Source organism: Micromesistius poutassou (genome assembly GCF_964030765.1).
Source record: "Micromesistius poutassou genome assembly, chromosome: 11".
Taxonomy (NCBI): Eukaryota; Metazoa; Chordata; class Actinopteri; order Gadiformes; family Gadidae; genus Micromesistius; species Micromesistius poutassou.
Window position 1 is genome coordinate 19126733 of NC_140281.1, and position 20593 is coordinate 19147325.

General features: G+C 41.8%; 2 protein-coding genes across 3 annotated transcripts in view; one reads left to right on the forward strand and one right to left on the reverse strand.

The window, feature by feature from the left end:
- Positions 1 to 7206: 7206 nt before the first annotated feature.
- Positions 7207 to 8535, reverse strand: LOC311355345 (uncharacterized protein). Of its 2 annotated transcripts, none has more exons than XM_084475109.1 (2): positions 8277 to 8535; positions 7207 to 7579 (listed from the first exon to the last, which is right to left on the reverse strand). In XM_084475109.1, exons 1-2 carry the CDS (start codon positions 8464 to 8466, stop codon positions 7362 to 7364), a joined length of 408 nt encoding a protein of 135 aa, XP_084331235.1. In that variant the 5' UTR covers positions 8467 to 8535; the 3' UTR covers positions 7207 to 7361. The 2 variants fall into 2 exon arrangements, 1 of the variants encoding a protein (XP_084331235.1); XR_014637420.1 differs by lacking the exon at positions 7207 to 7579 and adding an exon at positions 7938 to 8078.
- A 10268-nt stretch (positions 8536 to 18803) lies between these two features.
- Positions 18804 to 20593, forward strand: part of LOC311355471 (solute carrier organic anion transporter family member 5A1-like) — a gene marked incomplete at both ends in the record, with an annotated part of 19944 nt that continues 18154 nt past the window's right edge. Inside the window, one exon of the mRNA XM_084475227.1 lies at positions 18804 to 18813. Coding sequence (XP_084331353.1) covers positions 18804 to 18813 — 10 coding nt within the window. The remainder of the gene's footprint in view (positions 18814 to 20593) is intronic.

Here is a 20593-nt window from a genome sequence, read left to right on the forward strand (position 1 = left end):
CTCTGGACAGCACCTGGAAGGACTCTGGGACCCCCAATAAACACACAGCCCATACTGGTTTATACTGGTCCATATGCACCATAGTGGTCTGTACTGGTGGTGACCCTATAGACTGTACTGGTTAATATGCACCGTAATGTTCTATACTGGTCTATACAGGTTTAAACTGGTTTATACACACTATAGTGGTTTATACTGGTCTATAGTTATATGCATGGTGGTCTATACTAGTTATTGCAGTTTAAAAAATTATTTTGTTCATGGTTTAAACACACCACAGTGGTCTATATTTTCTATACCAGTTTACACGCACCATAGAGGTCTAGTTGATAGCAAGTGGGTTAGTATAAGACTACATGTTCCAGGTGATAGCCAGTGGGGTTAGTGATAGATTACATGTCCCAGGTGATAGCCAGTGGGGTAAGTGATAGACAACAAGCTGAATGTGAAGGAGTTGTAGTTCTTCATTACCTGCTGGGATCTCCACCGCTTGCAGAAGGCTCTCATGCTCAACTCTACAGATGTATTGATCTGTGAGGGTTTCCTCCTGATCAATAACCAGGATGCTGGCAGCGTACGTCGGCCCTCTGAGCTCCAGCTGCTCCGTGTCCTTCCCTGTCCCTCCGTCCCCCCCTCTTCTCCTCCAGGAGACCCGGACCACCTCAGGGACCATGTCTCTGGCTACACACAGCAGGGAGCGCCGGCCCTTTAAATCAGCTCCCGTCGCTGGGTAGATGCTCACTTTGGGCTGTTCCACTGGCCTGTCTGAGTTTAACAGAAGAACCAATCGAGAGACAGATGACAAGTCACATGATGTCAAAACCGTAGAAATAGCAGAATTATTATATTACATATTATAAAATATGTTAAGTAATAAATAATTATGAAAACAATATGAAGTGAGGCAATCACTTCATAATTTTTGTACAATTATTATTATAAATACTATAATTATTATGATTTTAAACTTGATAATTAAAATATTTTTATTTGTCAAAAAAATCTACATTAGATCGAACAGTACTCGAACAATATTATAATAAATATTAACATATCTAATTATGTTATACATACAATATATATGATTAACATATCTAGCCTAATATACATGCCATGTGCATTTTCCATAAAAAAACATGAAAATACAGGCTTTAAAATACTACATCAATCACTATTATATAATATTTACTATCATTATATTATTATATTATTATTTATATTTTACTATGTGGAATAATAATTTTATTGAAAGAGGAAGATGAGATGTCTACAATGTAAACAGATTCTACTTTAACTTTACTAGGAGGCTTCATTTGATTTTGGCCAGCTGCTGAATTAATGTCATTAACATAATCAACATGATATATTATTTGATTATTGGTGGTTTGAAAATGTTCATGATTTTTAACCCCATTATGATAATTAACAATATGTTTATTAACCTTCATACATTATTACATAATACACTGACAAATTATACTGCGGCAGTTTATTAATAGCATTGGTAATATTTTAAGCTGTACAAAGAGAATATGAATCTTCAGACAACACTGACTTCTCTAGCACAACTCAAACAGGTCAAACACAATCTAATGGAAATATTATTACACTCATATTCCCCCCAACGTGACATGAAACACAAGACAGAGAAACCATGAAAGAAGTGATCTTACCGGTAACAACCAGGGTGGTGCCGCGACCAAAGGTGTCCACAGTGAAATATCCTGCATCATAAACCTCTGCTCACCACCTGTGATGCCGTCAGCGCTGATGAATAACTTGCTGATCACATCGATCCCCTATAGATGATGAGTCTCCACCACCAGGGAGGCGTGGAGATGAATGTTCTTGTCCTGAGAGGAGGGCTTATTAAGAGGATGCAGAGTAAATCAGGAGAGTGGATAACACTACTTGTGTTCAGTAGAAATGGCTCCAAGGTCTTCTTCCCTCACCCTTCATCGTAGGCTTTAATAACAACTGAAGACTCGTTCCTTCCCATGGAAGACAACAATGTAAGATCTTCCAGAGAGTGCTTCATTACCACAGAGCTCAGTATTTCACTAGATTCTGGTTTCTAGAGGTGTGAGCAGTGACGGACTGGACGGTCTGGCATTTGGGCAGATGCCAGAAGGGCCGCGGCCTCTCGTGGGCCGTTTGGCCTCTCGTGGGCCGTTTGGGCCGGTCAATCAATCACGGAGCGGCATGCTTGATGGAATTGCGCGGCCCCAACGTCGCGACGCCCCCCCCCGTCAACAATCGTGTCCGCGCGTAACCAACTCCCTCCCCCCCCCCCCCGTCAACAATCGTGTCCGCGCGTAACCAACCCCCCCGTCAACAATTACACCCGCGGCCGGTTATAATGCGCAAATGCCTGGACCGTTTTTTGCTCCCAGTCCGTCACTGGGTGTGAGCATGAAGTCGTCCACTTCCATTAGAGCCTCCAGATGTCTGTCTGTTACTCTTTAGTTTGATCCGGCTCACCAAAATCAACGACCAATTCAGTGATGATATAAACTCTGCACAGTAGCAAGGAGAGATCAAGGCTTGGATTGAATCCAGAACTACAGACAGTAAGGTCCAGGCTGTGATCTAACAGGGAACAGTGATTGATCCACATCTTCCAGCTCATGTCTGTTAGCATGGACGCCTAAATGTAGATTGAACAGCCAATGAGACATGACCTGCTAGGTCATGTGATCACCAGAGTTTTTGTACGGGCAGGAAGGAGAACGTCTCACTGTGTGACACCAGTCCAACATGAACAGTAGTAGGTGGCAGAATGGGACGGTTTCACCTTCTGAAGCGACAACTCCCAGCTGTTCTCTTTTAGGACTGATGAGAAATCATCTTCCTGAGGATGATTGTATCCTTTGTGAACGTAACCATCACGCTTGTCAATTAAAAGAATCATGGTGAATGTTCCTGCCTCTTTCTTCTGGTACCAGTAGACATAATCAGAAGTACACTGGCGAGTGTTTGCACATCTGAAGGAGACGGCTTCCCCTTCTCTCCTGGTCCACGACACCTGGTCCTGAGTCAGCTCTGCTGCCATGGCAACCACCACTGTAGGGACAAGAGCACATGGATGAGCATCCGTGTTCTGGGTGGACGAAACTTGTTGTGTGGTGAGTAGTGATTGGTGGGAAACTGTCACCTAAACACAGTGAGCTCCAGGCAGCCCTAGAGAGTAGAAGCATCTGGTCTGTAGGAGAAGCTGAGGAGAGGGGCTGCCACTGAGATCAGGGTGAACCAGGGTGGCCTCAAATAAGTCCTCAACGCCAGCCCACCGTCCCCTGGGGTGGACTGGGAGGGCTGCTTTTGAGTGACAGCTCAGTGGAACCTATGGCGTGATGCCTGTGTGTCACATGATTCTGAGCCAGTGGACCAATGGCAGCACAGAGTTAGGATTGACATGTGAGTAAATGTAGAAGAGGCATATTTCAGATGAACCTGTAACTGAAGTTAAATATAACCACATATCTGTCGTTGATTCATTCCTCCAGCAGCAGTGAAGTTGGTGTGTGCTTGCGTGAGTGTGTGTGTGATTGTGTCTTTGTTGGGGATCAGATGGGCTCAGGTTCTCTGTATTAGCGGAGACCTGAATCTGTTTCCTCCATCAGCTCCTCCTCCACCGGCTACAGACCACAAGCATCTCAGAGCACCACATCCTGTTCCCCAGCACTGATGAGGGGCTGTCAATCAAAACATCAGCATGGTCGTCTCCTTGACGACCGAAGTATCGGTGGTAATGGAAAGACTCTGATCTGTGGTGAAAGAAGATTGCGTACTGCGAATTAAAACCACGCCGATTATTATAGAGTTTAAATAAAGTTATTTAATAATCTACTTAGAAGTATCCTAAACACATATATATTACCTACAAGAAAGGGGCTATTAATTCCAAAAAAGCCAGAATACATGTTGATTATGCCCAAAATATTTACAATATTTAGAGAAATAAAAGGATAGAAATCATTAAATATGTATCCTACATAGAAATCAGCTAAATGTTGGCTTTTAGTAAAATTCAACCAAATAAATAGAATATACATACGTATATGAATAACAATTTTTATTGTTTTAATTATTGACTAAATCTAGAGAAATAGAATTACAGATTTATACATAACAATTAGATACACACTATGAAATGTATTCTGAACCAACCAACCAACATAATAGACAAATAACAGTCTAAATCAACAACAACAACAAAACTAAGCTTACGATTTCCATCCATCTACTAATGTACCAAGATAATAAAATTACTTTTACTGCAAATTTTTTTCATTTTTTATGATAGAGTGATTTAGACAGGGATGTATGGGAGAGAGAGCGGGGGACATGAAGCAAAGGGCCACGGGCAGGAATCGAACCCGGGTGGCTGCACTAAGGGCTGAGTCTTAAATGTTAGGCGCGCTACCCAGTGAGCCACCAGGACTCCCTACTGCACGGTTTTACACATATTTTTGTCTTTTCTTTAATATTCATTTTTTACATATTCATTTACTGGAACATTGGGAGAATTGAACATGTTTCTGCAACTTTTCTTGCAATATTTAGTAGCCTACATAAATAAACATGGTATGTGATATTTGTTGGTGTAACGAAGATCAGGTTTTAAACACAAAAGGAGACTCAAACTCAGGTTGAGAAGGTTAAACCAAAATGATTTTAATCTCTGCAGAAATTGCAGATGTATCAAATATAATGATTGGAATTAAACAAAAGTACAATAATTCACTAGGCCACTTAGCTACAGGACAGGACCTTCAGACAAATTGATAAAACTGAGAGCTTGAATACACAACATGAGGACACAATTAACAAATCAACACATTTGGAAGAAAATCAACAACAACCAGGGGAAGGAAAAGAACACCTGAGGACATCCGGAGGAAGAAACAAAAACTACACAAAGACGAACAACCGTTGAAACTGTGACAGGTTGGTTGTATAATTATCATGGGCAGCCATTTCCTGCATCACCCTGGTGTTAATAATAAAGAAACACTTACTTGACCGTGTTTTGATACTCTTTTAATTACCTTAAATGACCTAAATATAGAATAAACTACACCCGCACGACAAAGAATTCCTTCACAATCAAAATGAAGTCAATAAGATGCTCCTTCAGAACTACAATAAAATATTTCAGAATTACACTAAACTACTTCTGATTCATAATAAACTCATTCAGTATCACAACTTGGTGCTCTAACTATAATAAAAATATTTCGAACTACAGTCAACCTTCCTAACTCTTTCAGAACTACCAAGGCAATCAATCAGTTTGTAGCAGTATGGGCCGTTAATTAGTGCTGCAGTACCGGCCTATCACTGTTGGGTGCGCTGCCTATAAAGGTGAGTGGTTGCGCACTGGGAGCCCTCTTGCCTGGGAGCTCCTGGCTGCCCCGCCTCCTGTTATCACCGCACCTGGCCGCCTCACCTGATCGCCTTTTACCTGGATCGTGCAGTTCGCCGTTGTTTGGTATGTAGTTGTGTGCATCTGTGTACCCTCTAAACTTCACAAGTCCTCAACATTGGCTTCCATCCCCCAGGCAGTTCATTGGCCGGGTCTTCCCTCTCCCGTATCGGCTGCAGTTGTAGGGCGTGCGAGTGTTTTCCCCCTCCACCTGTTGCAGTGGGGAGCGATCAGCGGAGTGATCGAGTTGCACTTCAGCTGAGTGATCAAGTGATCCCCTTCCTCCCCCTTTAGTGATGTTCATTCAATTGACGGTATGTGGATAAGATGACGCTAACTCAAGTTATTAGTTGTTCAGCCTCTAGAACAAATGTATTTTTCTATGGCAGGGTTGACGTGTGTGTGGGCGGTTTCTGCCAGCACGTTCCCCCCCCCCCTCTTCACGCTGCTGTTGGCCGGCTGCTGTTTTGTCCACTGGTTTATATAGCCAACACATCCATCTTACTCTGCATCTCCTACTGTGCTGTACCTGCCACCGAGTATGGTGATTGCTGCCTCATCCTCATTCTCATGTTGTGTGAACATATTTTATTGAGAAGTCATGTTTAAAGATTATATATATTGTTAATTAAACGAAATTGAATTTGTATGCTGACCCAGTCTCAAGCTTTCATTAGTAAACGAACTTGTGTGCTTTAACTTTTAATCTTAAAAGTTAATCTAACTCTCCAGGTGAAATTCCTGGGGTGGCGTTGTTGGCAACTTGTCACTAGTTCCTTAACTAAACATCATCTTATATTGGTCCCTCGACCGTCGAATGCCACAAGTTGATGGTGCAAAGCTTTGTCATTATGTTTGACTGCAAATTCAAGCTTTTTAAGCATTGAGGGGGTTAATTAGGAAAGGAAATGTGTTTTGCTCACCTATGAAGATGCCAATTTTGAGGGAAAACCTATTTTATCGCACCTTGAACTTTAACACCCTAAGCGTACACTAGACTTATAAACGTCTCGAAAGTAGCAGGTTACATTCTAGTTCAAACTTAACACTAGAGCAAAGTTCAAATCGATTTCCATTGTTGCTTGAAGCATACTTAGTGGAGTTGATGTTCATCGAAAGGTTTGGTTCAGAATCGTTGTTACGCTAAACCAAATGAATGGAGCAGACCATACATGTTCAATGTATTCTTATAGTTCAACTATCCTACAGTCCTATAACGTTCCTTCAATACCTGTTCAACCACATATGTTCCAACCGAGGACCATGAGCCATTGCAGACTGACTAAAAGATTAAGAAAATACACTCCTATAAAATAACATAATTCACCTTATGAATACAACAACTCCATTAATAGACAACCAGCTAATGTTACATTTGAGATTTTTATTAATTTAAATGCATGTTATGTAATAATACTAATAATGATACATTCAGCTTATATAGCGCTTTTCTAAATACTCAAAGTCGCTTAACAGAGTGAACACAGAATAAAAACATTTAATAATAACGTATATAACTAAAAAGATAAAATAGGATAAAAATAGTTAGCAAAAAAAATTAAATAGGTATAAAAGACTAGGAATAGTTAAAAGCAGGGAGGGTAGAGAAGGTTGTGTTGAAAGCGATGTTTAAAAAGGTGGGTTTTGAAGGCCTGTTTAAATGAAGGGAGTGTGTTAGATGTTGCATGGTCAACAGTACACATTAACAAACAAGCAACAGAACCATGAAACACTCCTGCAGTTTTCTGGACTGAACAGTGAAGGGAAAAGAGCAGAAGAATGTAGAGAGTAGAAATGAATGACATGAAGACATGAAGACATGATGACATGAAGGCATGATGACCTCTGATGGTTCTACAAGGTGGGTCTGCTGGTTCTGGGGGACAGGAGCGTCAGTCCAGGGCTGTGGTGGTGCTGGTTCTGGGGGACAGGACCGTCAGTCCAGGGCTGTGGTGTTGCTGGTTCTGGGGGACAGGAGCGTCAGTCCAGGGCTGTGGTGGTGCTGGTTCTGTGTGGGCCGGCTGGGCGTCCTGCTGGTCTTGTTGGTGTGGAGGAGCAGGAGAGCCAGGCCACAGCAGCAGAGCACACTCTTCACCACCATCACTGTGTAGAGCACAGATGCCAGCCTGGCTCTGGACAGCACCTGGAAGGACTCTGGGACCCCCACCAACACACAGCCCATACTGGTTTATACTGGTCCATATGCACCATAGTGGCCCATGCAGGTTTTTAGTTATACGTATGTACACACCATGGCGATCTATACTAGTTTTTGCAGTTTAGAACAGTTTGAGAACTTTCTATACCGGTTTACACGCACCATAGAGGTTTATAATGGCTTGTACACTCCATATTGTTTTACACTGGTTTATTCTGGTTTAAACATCATGCTGGTATAGACATTCATATATTAATGTATTCTTGATGAAAGACCACATTGCTAATCCAGAGGCCACTTGAGATTCCTACAACAGTTCAGAGAGAGAGCAGGTGATCTTACGGTGCATTGCATCTGAAGGACCTTCTCTGGGTCTCCCTGGAAGCTGGGGGTCCATAGTAACTGCCGTCACTAAAGTAACCTCTGTCATTCCGGGGCCTTCTGACGTCAAGGTCATTTCTGTCATTCCGGGGCCTTCTGACATCAAGGTCATTTCTGTTGGAGGTGAGTCAGCGTTTGTGGGTTAGTGATAGACACCATGTCCCAGGTGATTGCCAGTGGGGTTAGGATCAGACTACATGTCCCAGGTGATAGACAATAGGGTTAGTATAAGATTACATGTTCCAGGTGATAGCAAGTGGGGTTAGTGATAGACAACCAGCTGAATGTGAAGGGATTGTAGTTCTTCATTACCTGCTGGGATCTCCACCGCCTGCAAAAGGCTCTCATGCTCAACTCTACAGATGTATTGATCTGTGAGGGTTTCCTTCTGATCAATAACCAGGATGCTGGCAGCGTACATCGGCCCTCTGAGCTCCAGCTGCTCCGTGTCCTTCTCCCCCCCTCTCCTCCTCCAGGAGACCCGGACCACCTCAGGGACCATGTCTCTGGCTACACACAGCAGGGAGCGCCGGCCCTTTAAATCAGCTCCCGTCGCTGGGTAGACGCTCACTTTGGGCTGCTCCACTGAGTCTGAGTCTGAGTCTGAGTCTGAGTTTAACAGAAGATCCAATCGAGAGACAGAACACAAGTCACATGGTGTCAAAACCGTGGAAATAGCAGAATTATTATATTACATATTATAAAATATGTTAAGTAATAAATAATTATGAAAACAATATGAAGTGAGGCAATCACTTCATAATCTTTGTACAATTATTATTATAAACACTATAATTATTATTATAATGATTTTAAACTTGATAATTAAAATATTTTTATTTGTCAAAAAAAACCTACATTAGATCGAACAATACTCAGAAAATATATATAATATATATATATATAATACATATTAACATAGATAACTACGTTATACATAAAATATATATGATTAACATATCTAGCCTAATATACATGCCATGTGCATTTTCCATTAAAAATGTGAAAATACAGGCTTTAAAATACTACATAAATTATTATTATTATTATTACATTGTTATTATTTCTACTTTGTGGAATAATAATTGTATTGAAGCTGGAAGATGAGATGTCTACAATATAAACAGATTATACTTTAACTTTATTATGGTCTTCATTTGATTTTGGTCAGCTGCTGAATTCATGTTATTATTTTATTAGCATGATATATTATTTGATTATTGGTGGTTTGAAAGATTTTCATGATTTTTAACCCCATTATGATAATTCCCAATATGTTTATTAACCTTCATAATTTATTACATATTACACTGACAAATTATACTGAGGCATAGTTGATTAATAGCATTAGTGATATTTTAAGCTGTACAAACAGAACATGAATCTTCAGACAACACTGAATTCTTTAGCACAACTCAAACAGGTCAAACACAATCTACTGGAAATATTATTACACTCATATTCTCCCCAACGTGACGTGAAACACAAAGTCAGAGAAACCATGAAGAAGGTATCTTACCTCTAACAACCAGGGTGGTGCCGCGGCCAAAGGTTTCCACAGTGAAATATCCTGTATCATAAACCTCTGCTCACTGCCTGTGATGCCGTCAGCGCTGATCAATAACTTGCTGATCACATCGATCCCCTATAGATGATGAGTCTCCACCACCAGTGAGGCGTGGGGATGAATGTTCTTGTCCTGAGAGGAGGGCTTTGTGAGAGGCTGCAGAGTAAATCAGGAGAGTGGATAACACTACTTGTGTTCAGTAGAAATGGCTCCAAGGTCTTCTTCCCTCTTCATCGTAATAACAACTGAAGACTCATTCCTTCCCATGGAAGACGACAATGTAAGATCTTCCAGAGAGTGCTTCATTACCACAGAGCTCAGTATTTCACTAGATTCTGGTTTCTAGAGGTGTGAGCATGAAGTCGTCCACTTCCATTAGAGCCTCCAGATGTCTGTCTGTTACTCTTTAGTTTGATCCGGCTCACCAAAACCAACAACCAATTCAGTGATGATAACTCTGCACAGTAGCAAGGAGAGATCAAGGCTTGGATTGAACCCAGAACTACAGACAGTAAGGTCCAGCCTGTGATCTAACAGGGAGCAGTGATTGATCCACATCTTCCAGCTCATGTCTGTTAGCATGGACGCCTAAATGTAGATTGAACAGCCAATGAGACATGACCTGCTAGGTCATGTGATCACCAGAGTTTTTGTACGGGTAGGAAGGAGAACGTCTCACTGTGTGACACCACTAATCCAACATGAACAGTAGTAGGTGGCAGAATGGGACGGTTTCACCTTCTGAAGCGACAACTCCCAGCTGTTCTCTTTTAGGACTAATGAGAAATCATCCTTCTGAGGATGGTTGAATTCATTGTAAATGTTACCATTACTCTTTTCAAATCGAAGAATCACGGTGAATGTTCCCGCCTCTTTCTTCTGGTACCAGAAGATATAAGTATAACACTGGTCAGTGTTTGTACAGCTGAAGGAGACGGCTTCCCCTTCTCTCTTGGTCCACGACACCTGCTCCTGAGTCAGCTCTGCTGCCATGGCAACCACCACTGTAGGGACAAGAGCACATGGATGAGCATCCGTGTTCTGGGGTGGCCGAAACTTGTTGTGTGGTGAGTAGTGATTGGTGGGAAACTGTCACCTAAACACAGTGAGCTCCAGGCAGCCCTAGAGAGTAGAAGCATCTGGTCTGTAGGAGAAGCTGAGCAGAGGGGCTGCCACTGAGATCAGGGTGAACCAGGGTGGCCTCAAATAGGTCCTCAACGCCAGCCCACCGTCCCCTGGGGTGGACTGGGAGGGCTGCTTTTGAGTGACAGGTCAGAGCAACCTATGGCGTGATGCCTGTGTGTCACATGATTCTGAGCCAGTGGACCAATGGCAGCACAGAGTTAGGATTGACATGTGATTAAATGTAGAAGAGGCATATTTCAGATGAATGTGTTTGAACCTGTAACTGAAGTTAAATATAACCACATATCTGCCGTTGATTCATTCCTCCAGCAGCAGTAAAGTTGGTGTGTGCTTGTGTGTGTGTGTGTGTGATTGTGTCTTTGTTGGGGATCAGATGGGCTCAGGTTCTCTGTATTAGCGGAGACCTGAATCTGTTTCCTCCATCAGCTCCTCCTCCACCGGCTACAGACCACAAGCATCTCAGAGCACCACATCCTGTTCCCCAGCACTGATGAGGAGCTGTCAATCAAAACAGCAGCATGGTCGTCTCCTTGACGACCAAGGTAGGTGGTAATGGAAAGACTCTGATCTGTGGTGAAAGAAGATTGCGTACTGCAAATTAAAACCACACCGATTATTATAGAGTTTAAATAAAGTTATTTAATAATCTACTTAGAAGTATCCTAAACACATATATATTAGCTACAAGAAAGGGGCTATTAATTCCAAAAAAGTCAGAATACATGTTGATTATGCCCAAAATATTTACAATATTTAGAGAAATAAAAGGATAGAAATAATTTAATATGTATCCTACATAGAAATCAGCTAAATGTTGGCTTTTATTAAAATTCAACCAAATAAATAGAATATACATACGTATATAAATAACAATTTTTATTGGAAATGTTTTAATTATTGACTAAATCTAGAGAAATAGAAAGACAGATTTATACATAACAATTAGATACACACTATGAAATGTATTCTGAATTGGAAACTGTATTCCACTAACACTTTGAAATATGAAATAAGTCTTTATTCAATTACATTATATTCCAAATTAAACCAACATAATAGACAAATAAGAGTCTAAATAAACAACAACAACAACAACAAAGCTAAGCTTACGATTTCCATCCATCTACTAATGTACCAAGATAATAAAATGACTTTTACTGCACATTTATTTAATTTTTTATGCTTTATGATAGTGATTTAGACAGGGATGTATGGGAGAGAGAGTGGGGGACATGAAGCAAAGGGCCATGGGTAGGAATCGAACCCGGGTTGCTCTAAGGGCTGAGTGTTAAATGTTAGGCGTTCTACCCAGTGAGTCACCGGGACTCCCTACTGCACGGTTTTACACATATTTTTGTCTTTTCTCTAATATTCATATTTTACATTTTAATTTACTGGAACATTGGGAGAATTTAAGACGTTTCTGACACTTTTCTTGCAATATTTAGTAGCCTGCATAAATAAACATGGTATGTGATATTTGTTGGCTGTGTAACTTAAAGATCATGTTTAAACTCAAAAAAGAGACTCAAACTCAGGTTGAGAAGGTTAAACCAAAATTATCTTAATCTCTGCAGAGACTGCAGATTTATCAAATATAATGATTGGAATCAAACAAAAGTACAATAATTCACTAGGCCACTTAGCTACAGGACGGGAGCTTCAGACAAATGGATAAAACTGAGGGCTTAAATACACAACATGAGGACACAATTAACAAATCAACACATTTGGAGGAAAATCAACAACAACCAGGGGAAGGAAAAGAATACCCGAGGACATCTGGAGGAAGAAACGAAAACTACACAAAGACGAACAACCGTTGAAACTGTGACAGGTTGGTTGTATAATTATCATGGGCAGCCATTTCCTGCATCACCCTGGTGTTAATAATAAAGAAACACTTACTTGATCGTGTTTTGATACTCTTTTAATTACCTTAAATTACCTAAATATAGAATAAACTACACCCGAACGACAAAGAATTACTTCACAATCAAAATAAAGTTAATAAGATGCTCCTTCAGAACTACAAAAAAATATTTCAGAATTACACTAAACTACTTCTGATTCACAATAAACTCATTCAGAATCACAACATGGTGCTCCTTCAGAACTACAATAAAAATATTCAGAAATACAATAAACCTACCTAACTCTTTCAGAACTACTAAGGCAATCAATCAGTTGATGGTGCAAAGCTTTGTCATTATGTCTGTCTGCAGATTTGAGCTTTTCACGCATTGAGGGGGTTAATTAAGAAAGGAAATGTGTTTTGCTTGTTTATGAAGATGTCCAATTTTGGGGGAAATACAATTTTATCGCACCTTAGTAGTTAATAATATATCCCCCTTATAACGATCACGGAGCTCTCCTACTTCCTGTCCAGATATTAATATTCATGTATCAGACCGGAAGTGGGCGTATGGCTGGGAGCTCGTTTTTCCCCGGGTGCCACAGTTTTCTGGGGGGTGATGTCTGAGCAAGTGTTTGTGGGGGAGTAGGGAGTGCTAATGGGTTTAGAGTGCCGGAGGTCGTATAATGTTTATTGGGGGGTTCTGTTGACAGCAACCTGACTGGGGCAGGCAGATCTGCGGGGGCTGGTTGTGGGACTGTGTGTGTGTGTGTGTGTGTGTGTGTGTGTGTGTGTGTGTATGTATGTATGTATGTATGTATGTATGTATGTATGTATGTATGTATGTATGTGTATGTGTGTGTGTGTGTGTGTGTGTGTGTGTGTGTGTGTGTGTGTCCAGATAGGTGTCAAGAAGAAGGGTTAGTTATGTGTTTGTTAATTCTGAGCAGCTTTCCCACAGACATTAGAGGATGTTTGTTAAGTGCAGGGTGCAAGGCCAGGGTGTGTGTGTGTGTGTGTGTGTGTGTGTGTGTGTGTGTGTGTGTGTGGTGTGTGTGTGTGTGTGTGTGTGTGCGTGTGCGAGCGAGAGCGAGAGAGAGCACCCCGCCGTGGTGCTGTTTGGCTCGTTGTGGGCTGTCAGCATCTGCCAGGATGGACGAATGTGCTTTGTGTGTCAATGATGTATCTGGCTGATCGTATTTGCTGTAGATGGATGGTTAAATAATGTCACGCGATCGGTCATACTGTAGGCTCTCATTTGCAAGTTCACTGATTGCGTGTCTGATAGGATATATACCTGGCATTTATTCAGTTGATTGCTCTTCTAAAATGCGCCAGATTGATACCAATTATTGTTGTGTTTGCATTGTAATGTACATCTTGGTCTCTCCTTAAAACAACGTACATCGAAACAACTTTAGTCAATGCAGCCTCCTATGTCAGTGTTTGCTTTACGAATACTATAGCATATCGGTTTATCAAAATTGTTAAGTGGGGGCGTGTGTGTGTGTTGTCATGTAGGCTATAGACTGTTTGTCTTGGATTGCATTACCCCGAATATTGACGGGTATTTTGCACGCTGGGTAAAAGCTTCGAAATAAACACTACCATCAAAACGTGGGATAACTAATGTATGCGCTGCTGTTCATAGACTAGCTCCAGCGCTCGTTGCTGTGTTGCTAAATGATAGCAACTTTCCACTCATTATCCTTTGACCATGCATTTAATATTTACATATATAATATGCGGACGCGCTGTGGGTGTGAAGGATTTGTATATGTCCAGATAGGAGTTATGAGGAAGGGGGGTTATGTGTTTTGTTAATTCTGAGTTGCTTTCCCGCAGATAGTAGAGGAAGTTCATTAAGTGAAGGGTGCAAGGCCGTGTGTCTGTTTTCTCGGATGGGGAAGAGGAGGGGGTAAAGTGGACCATCCAGAGTTTGTATAATGTTTTATTGGGTGGGCTGCTGTCTATGACCCGGCAGTGCCCTGACAGACCTGATGGCTGGGTGTAGGACTGTGTGTGTGTGTGTGTGTGTGTGTGTGTGTGTGTGTGTGTGTGTGTGTGTGTGAAGGATTTGCAGGTGTCCAGATAGGAGTTATGAGGAAGGGGGGGTTATGTGTTTGTTAATTCGGAGTTGCTTTCCCGCAGATAGTAGAGGAAGTTCATCAAGTGAAGGGTGCAAGGCCGTGTGTCTGTTTTCTCGGATGGGGAAGAGGAGGGGGTAAAGTGGACCATCCAGAGTTTGTATAATGTTTTATTGTGGGTCAGCGATTTTACCAGATACCGATGGATGATCAGGGGTTGTGAGATGATCAAGGTTGGGCGTAGGCCTAGGGGTGAAGGATTTGCATATGTCCAGGGGGGGGGGTGGGTGGTGATCAATGAATCTGATACGTTGAGGGGTGTCGACTGGGTGTGGGGTTATAAAAAAAACAAACCCATAGATCAGGATTTGTTAGGCAACTGATTCCCTGTCCATACCCAAGAGAAGACAACCACCTCTGCAGCTCTTTTTATTTTCGCCAGTCGTACTGAGACAAACACAGCCCACTACAACATGCTGATCAGCAGTGAGTATCTCCTAATACCTTCTCTATTTCAGTTATATTAGACCTATGACATTGTGTAACTGTTTTTTTTTTTTTTTATATTTGTTTTGATGAAAAAGTGGGTTATTAGGTATTTCAACAGATGCACAGGGACATGTGTTCCATTATCCAGACCCACCACAGTGTATGTATATAACCCTACCCTTTTAATCATTAAGGTTGAATTATTACTATTATTATTATTACTACTTATATGTAGACCCTGGAGGTAAACAATCAATGTCTATGTTATGTGTTAGGTCTGTTTGACACTGTGTCGACGAGGATAACTCAAAGCCCAGCTCTTATTGATCTGACCAATGGGGAGGGTCCATCTAGAGGTAAGGTATCAAAATATTATTAGGGTATTCTGATGTATTATCTAATTGCTATTCGTCACATTTCTTATTCTATGCTTTCTTTTCTTTTTCTTTTTTCATAGCACCTCTACCCACAGCACCACAGGAGTGTGTTATAAAACCTGATGATGTCACCGCTGTAAGGCCTGAGAGGAAAACTCAAAGCCTGTTATCAGGGGAGACCATAAAGCTGGTCATAGCTGAGACCAAAGAGGGGTGAAGCCGAGAGGAGAGCGTGTGAGTATATTGTGACTGAAGGAGGGGTCCTAGCTGTGCAACCGGGTGATGATATAGGCCTACCAAACGGTCGGTAGTTGTAAATACTGATGTACATACACATTAGCGCTAGATATCACGTTATTGATCATTATTGATTGTTAATTTTCTTTTCTTTTAATTAGGTACCGCAGACATGGCCCCTGAAGACCGGCCGGAGAGAACATATGCGGAGCTGACTGATGCAGATTGCGACTTCCTGATTAACGGTGATCCGGGGGACGACCAGTTCATGCGCCTGGATGCCCCACAGCGTGCAGTAGAGCCATCGGTGGACAGGAGCGATCTCACCCCCTCGTCAGACCTGCAGAATACTGCAGAAGAGGTGTCGACCAAGGCCAACGCTCCATCTACCTCTAAAACCCCCTTTGAACAATCCGCCTGAGGTGAGCCGTGGTGACGACACAGCCCGGTCCGCGGCGGTATAACCACACACACAGACGATGAACCTTCTACCGTTGTACCTGTGGCTGGCATAAAAACAGGGTCAGAACAAGATGTCTATGCTATTCGCATTCTGAAACTCGAACGTAAAGTTAAAATCCACGATATAATAGCTCGCAGACGTTACAAGATCGAAGCCCTTAAAGTTAAAATCAACGATATAACAGCTCGCCAACGTTACAGGGTCGAAGCCCTACGGGAGAAGGCTGTGCGGGAAAACTATGCTAAATGCTTGTCTAAGGTGATGAATGTGGCGGATGAGGTTAAAGCGCATGATAAAACTCTAGGTGACCACTCCAAAGCTATCGATAGAATGCTTACATTGCTCGTGGGCCTAAATAAAAAAGTTTCAGAAGCTCAAGAGACGCAAGAGGATGTAGCCTTAGTCAACTTTGGGGATTGTCTTTTGTAAAATCGTGTCTTTTTAAAATCACGTATTCATCTTTTATTTTTATATCTTTGATTTTTTTTTTGTTATGTTTTTTTTTTTGTGTGACGTTGTATATTCGTTTTGGTAAATACATATGTAATCAATCAATAAACATGAGCCCCAGAAAAAGAAAATGCAAGTCTATTAATGGCAATGTCAAGAGGAGATGTAGATCCAGCAGTGGTAGTAGTAGTAGCACTAGTACGGACACATGTTTTGATCAGCTGATGAATGAGTTTGCTAACGATACAGGCATGGTGGCGGAATTGTCAGATGCCTGGGGTGATGAGGATGACGATGATGATGTGTTTGATGATACTATAGACGTGTGTGATACAGATCTTGATGAATTGTTAAATAGTACTGAATTCAATTCTATAGAGAGGACTGTGTGCGGGGTATTAGAGGATCTAGACAGAGGGGGTGAGATAGAAGGTTTCTTTGGCCAGGGGGGTAATGACGATGATGTCGTAGTGGTTGTACAGAGTGTAAATGAAGGGTCGTCTATTCAGCGTGGTGGTGGTGGGGGTGGGGCCTGTACAGGTGATGGTGTACAGGATGGTGCCGATGCTGATGGAACAACGGTGGGGGTAGATGAGGTGTTGGGCGTCCGGGGTAGCGCTGATGGAGGCAGTAGTGGTGATGGTAGTGGTGGGGGTGGTGATGATGATGATGGTGGCCCCGAGTGTGGAGGGGCAGTCAGCGCTAATGATGAGACGAGGATAAGACACTATCCCTACTTTAACGGCTTCGAGGTTAGGCGCTCTGTTGATCTAAGGACTATCCCTATCGATAATTTAGAAGAGATACCTAATTTTATCAGGGAGAGGTTGACAGGCGTCATAACAGAGTGCTCTCAAAGAACCGTCCGAGGCAGTGTTTTAAACGTGGTCCTGCGGGGTCCGTCGTTGGCCAGTGATATCCAGGCTGTACTCACGACTGGTGACGATTACAATGATGATACGTTTCTAGAGCAGATTTCGCAAGTTATACAAAGTAATGACGCTAGCTTGACTGATGATGCATTAGAGTTTGTTGTCACAGGCGTTCACAATAAAAACGGAGGTGTCCGGTTAAAGTTAAAAAGCGTCCCCTATGGTGATATCATAAGCAGGAAAAGATTGAGTCTATACACCCCCTCCAACACTCATGACAATCTATGTTTTTCGCTATAGCTCATTATCTAAAAGAGGGGGTGTCGGAGGATGATACAGTGTCGGGGGGTGATACAGTGTCGGAGGATGATACAGTGTCTGAAGAGGCTAAATTGTTGGTTGCCCAGGCTTTACACATTAGCTTAGGATTTGATCACAATCATCCAGTTGGCTTTGCTGATGTTTCTGCGTTTGTAATAAAACATGTTATTGGCTAAAATAAATACTGTTGGGGTCATAAAGGTTTTTTCACCACAAAGGATCCACCCATCAGAGGGCTAAGAAGAGACTCCTGGTTAAAAACACATCAGTTGTATGGTAAGATGGCTACTGGTCAGAAGTCGGTTGTTGGAGAGATGTTTGACCCCAGACTTCAGCACCCGTTCAGTATGGTAGTGTCTGGCCCCTCCAACAGCGGAAAAACCTATTTTGTCAAAACAATCGTTGAAAACGTTGGTCGTCTATTTTCGGAAGATATTGAAAACATAGTCTATATTTATTCATGCTGGCAACCGATATATGATGAATTGTTAAAGATAAGGAGTATTAACTTTGTGGAAGGGATTCCCAAATCTCTTTGCGACGATTCAATATTACCGGTCAATACTAGAAATCTTCTCATTATTGATGACTTGATGAATGATGCGTGCAATAATATAGAGGTTCAGCATGTTTTTACAAAATATGTACACCATCGTAACCTTAGCTGTATGTATCTGGTGCAAAATTTGTTTATGCAAGGTAAAACCAGCAGAACAATAAGCTTAAATACAAATTACATGGTCTTGTTTAAGAACCCACGTGACAAATATCAGATTTTGTTGATAGCCAGACAGATGTTTCCGTGTAAGACAAAGTATTTTCTAGAGTCCTTTAACGACGCTACTAGCATACCCTATGGGTATTTGCTTGTCGACTTTAAAGCCACGACCCCCGACAATATGAGACTTAGAACAGCTATTTTATCAGACCGTCAAGTCGTCTACACCCAGAGAGCAAAGTGACTAGCTAGAGGCCATGTCGGAGCGTATACGCAGAAATCGAGACCGCCTAAAGCTGTTATATAAATCACCGCCTGCTCTGCGTAAAGTTATTCTACGGACAGCCAACGACGATTTTATCAACTCGCTGTGTGAAATAGCGTTGAATATTTTACAAGGCAAGATACCAATGACCCCCAGTCAGCACAAAAGATTGCAGAAACAAAAAAAGGACATTAGGTTACTGGCTAATAAGTCTGTGGTGATTTCTAAAAAGAAGAAGAGACTCATCAATCAGACCGGTGGATTTCTGTTGCCTTTACTGTCTGTAGCCATACCTTTGATTACCAGTCTTTTCTCCAGAGGTGGTTGATTGAAATCGTAATGGAGCACACTCACAAGATGTATCTAGTTCCTCAGCATCAACTCGATGCCTTAAAGCAGCCCCATCCTAGGGAATCGGTTAGACAGACGGCTGAAAACGCTTTGGATAAAGCTATCGAGGAGGTGTTGAACAGCCCCGATACCGATTTGTATGAAAAAGCCAAGAGGTACGGATCTGTTTTACAGCGATATCTATCTCTGGTTAAACAAGGACAACGTGAGCAAGGAGAGTTGACTCTATCACTTGCTGAGGACGGGTCCAAGTCTCAGCCGCGGGATGCAGATGAGGGGGGTAATGCTAGTGCTGGTGATAGTGTTTTTGAGGAGGTAATGAGACACATGCCGACAAAAAGTAAGAGAAACGCCGGACACATCATGGAATCGTTGAAGAAATCTAAAAACGTATCATGGACGGACAAGGGCGAGCTTGTGTTAAAAGGAGAAACTATTAAGGGGTCACATATGTATGATTTGTTAAAGAATGTCACAGCGTCCTATCGCGTTTTAGATTCCGACAGGCCACCGGGGTGGATAGCGTTTCTGAAAGTTTTAGCCCATATTAATGTACCGTCTACATCTATACCTAGTAAACGACTTAGACAGTTGGTAGACATGTATAAACATGCCCCACCATCGGATAGTGTTAATGCAATTGACGAGTATGAGAGCCACCACTCTGGATCTAATAAGAGGAGAAGACGTGAACGACCTGACTCACCTTCTAATACCCCTAAAACACATGAAAGTGAGTGGTTACAATTCTGATGTGCCTATCTGAATAATTGTATATATACTGTGACTGTTATCTTTTTGAAAAACGCTTGTGTAGTATCAGCTAAATAAAAAACTTGACAACATAAACTTTTTTTACTCGTCTTTGTATTTATTTTCAAAAGGCATGTTACATGTTACAACCACAGATACACGACTGCACACATATCAGTTCATGTTCATTACAAAAACTTGGTTTTACACTACTAACAAAGTCGTATACCTTTTTATCATTGCGGGGTAGATTAGCCCCAAACATTCTCAAAAACTTGTGGTACGACACACCTTTCTGCATATTAAACAAGAAAAATAGGCAATGCTGTCCACAGGCTGTACTTAAATGGTCCTGGATCTGTTGTGTAGAATAAACCACATCACTACAGCTATGATCAAGAAACTGTTGTATGGATACGGGAAACTCTGAGTACGTGGGTGGGTTTCCATAGGAGTCAAAAAAGTATCCTTGTCTCTCGGCCGTGATATATATAGCTAGCCAATGGGCCCCGGCTGCATTTGAAGGTTCTGTATTAACCACTAGCATAGCAGGCACGTGACGAATGTCTCTAGGTAGATGATCGCACGGTACGACCCCCAGAAAAGAAGCCCTATGAGCAATTTTCTGGCCTACAGCTGTTAGCTCGATAGTATTCATGTTTTGCAATAACTCTTCAG

Bases quoted from the DNA above. Each gene is read 5' to 3' on its own strand.
- LOC311355345 (XM_084475109.1), bottom strand. From the start codon at position 8,466: ATGGTCCCTGAGGTGGTCCGGGTCTCCTGGAGGAGGAGAGGGGGGGAG. The intron at 7,580-8,276 runs GTAATGAAGAAC...TGGGGGTCCCAG, and splicing joins GGCGGTGGAGATCCCAGCAG to AGTCCTTCCAGGTGCTGTCC.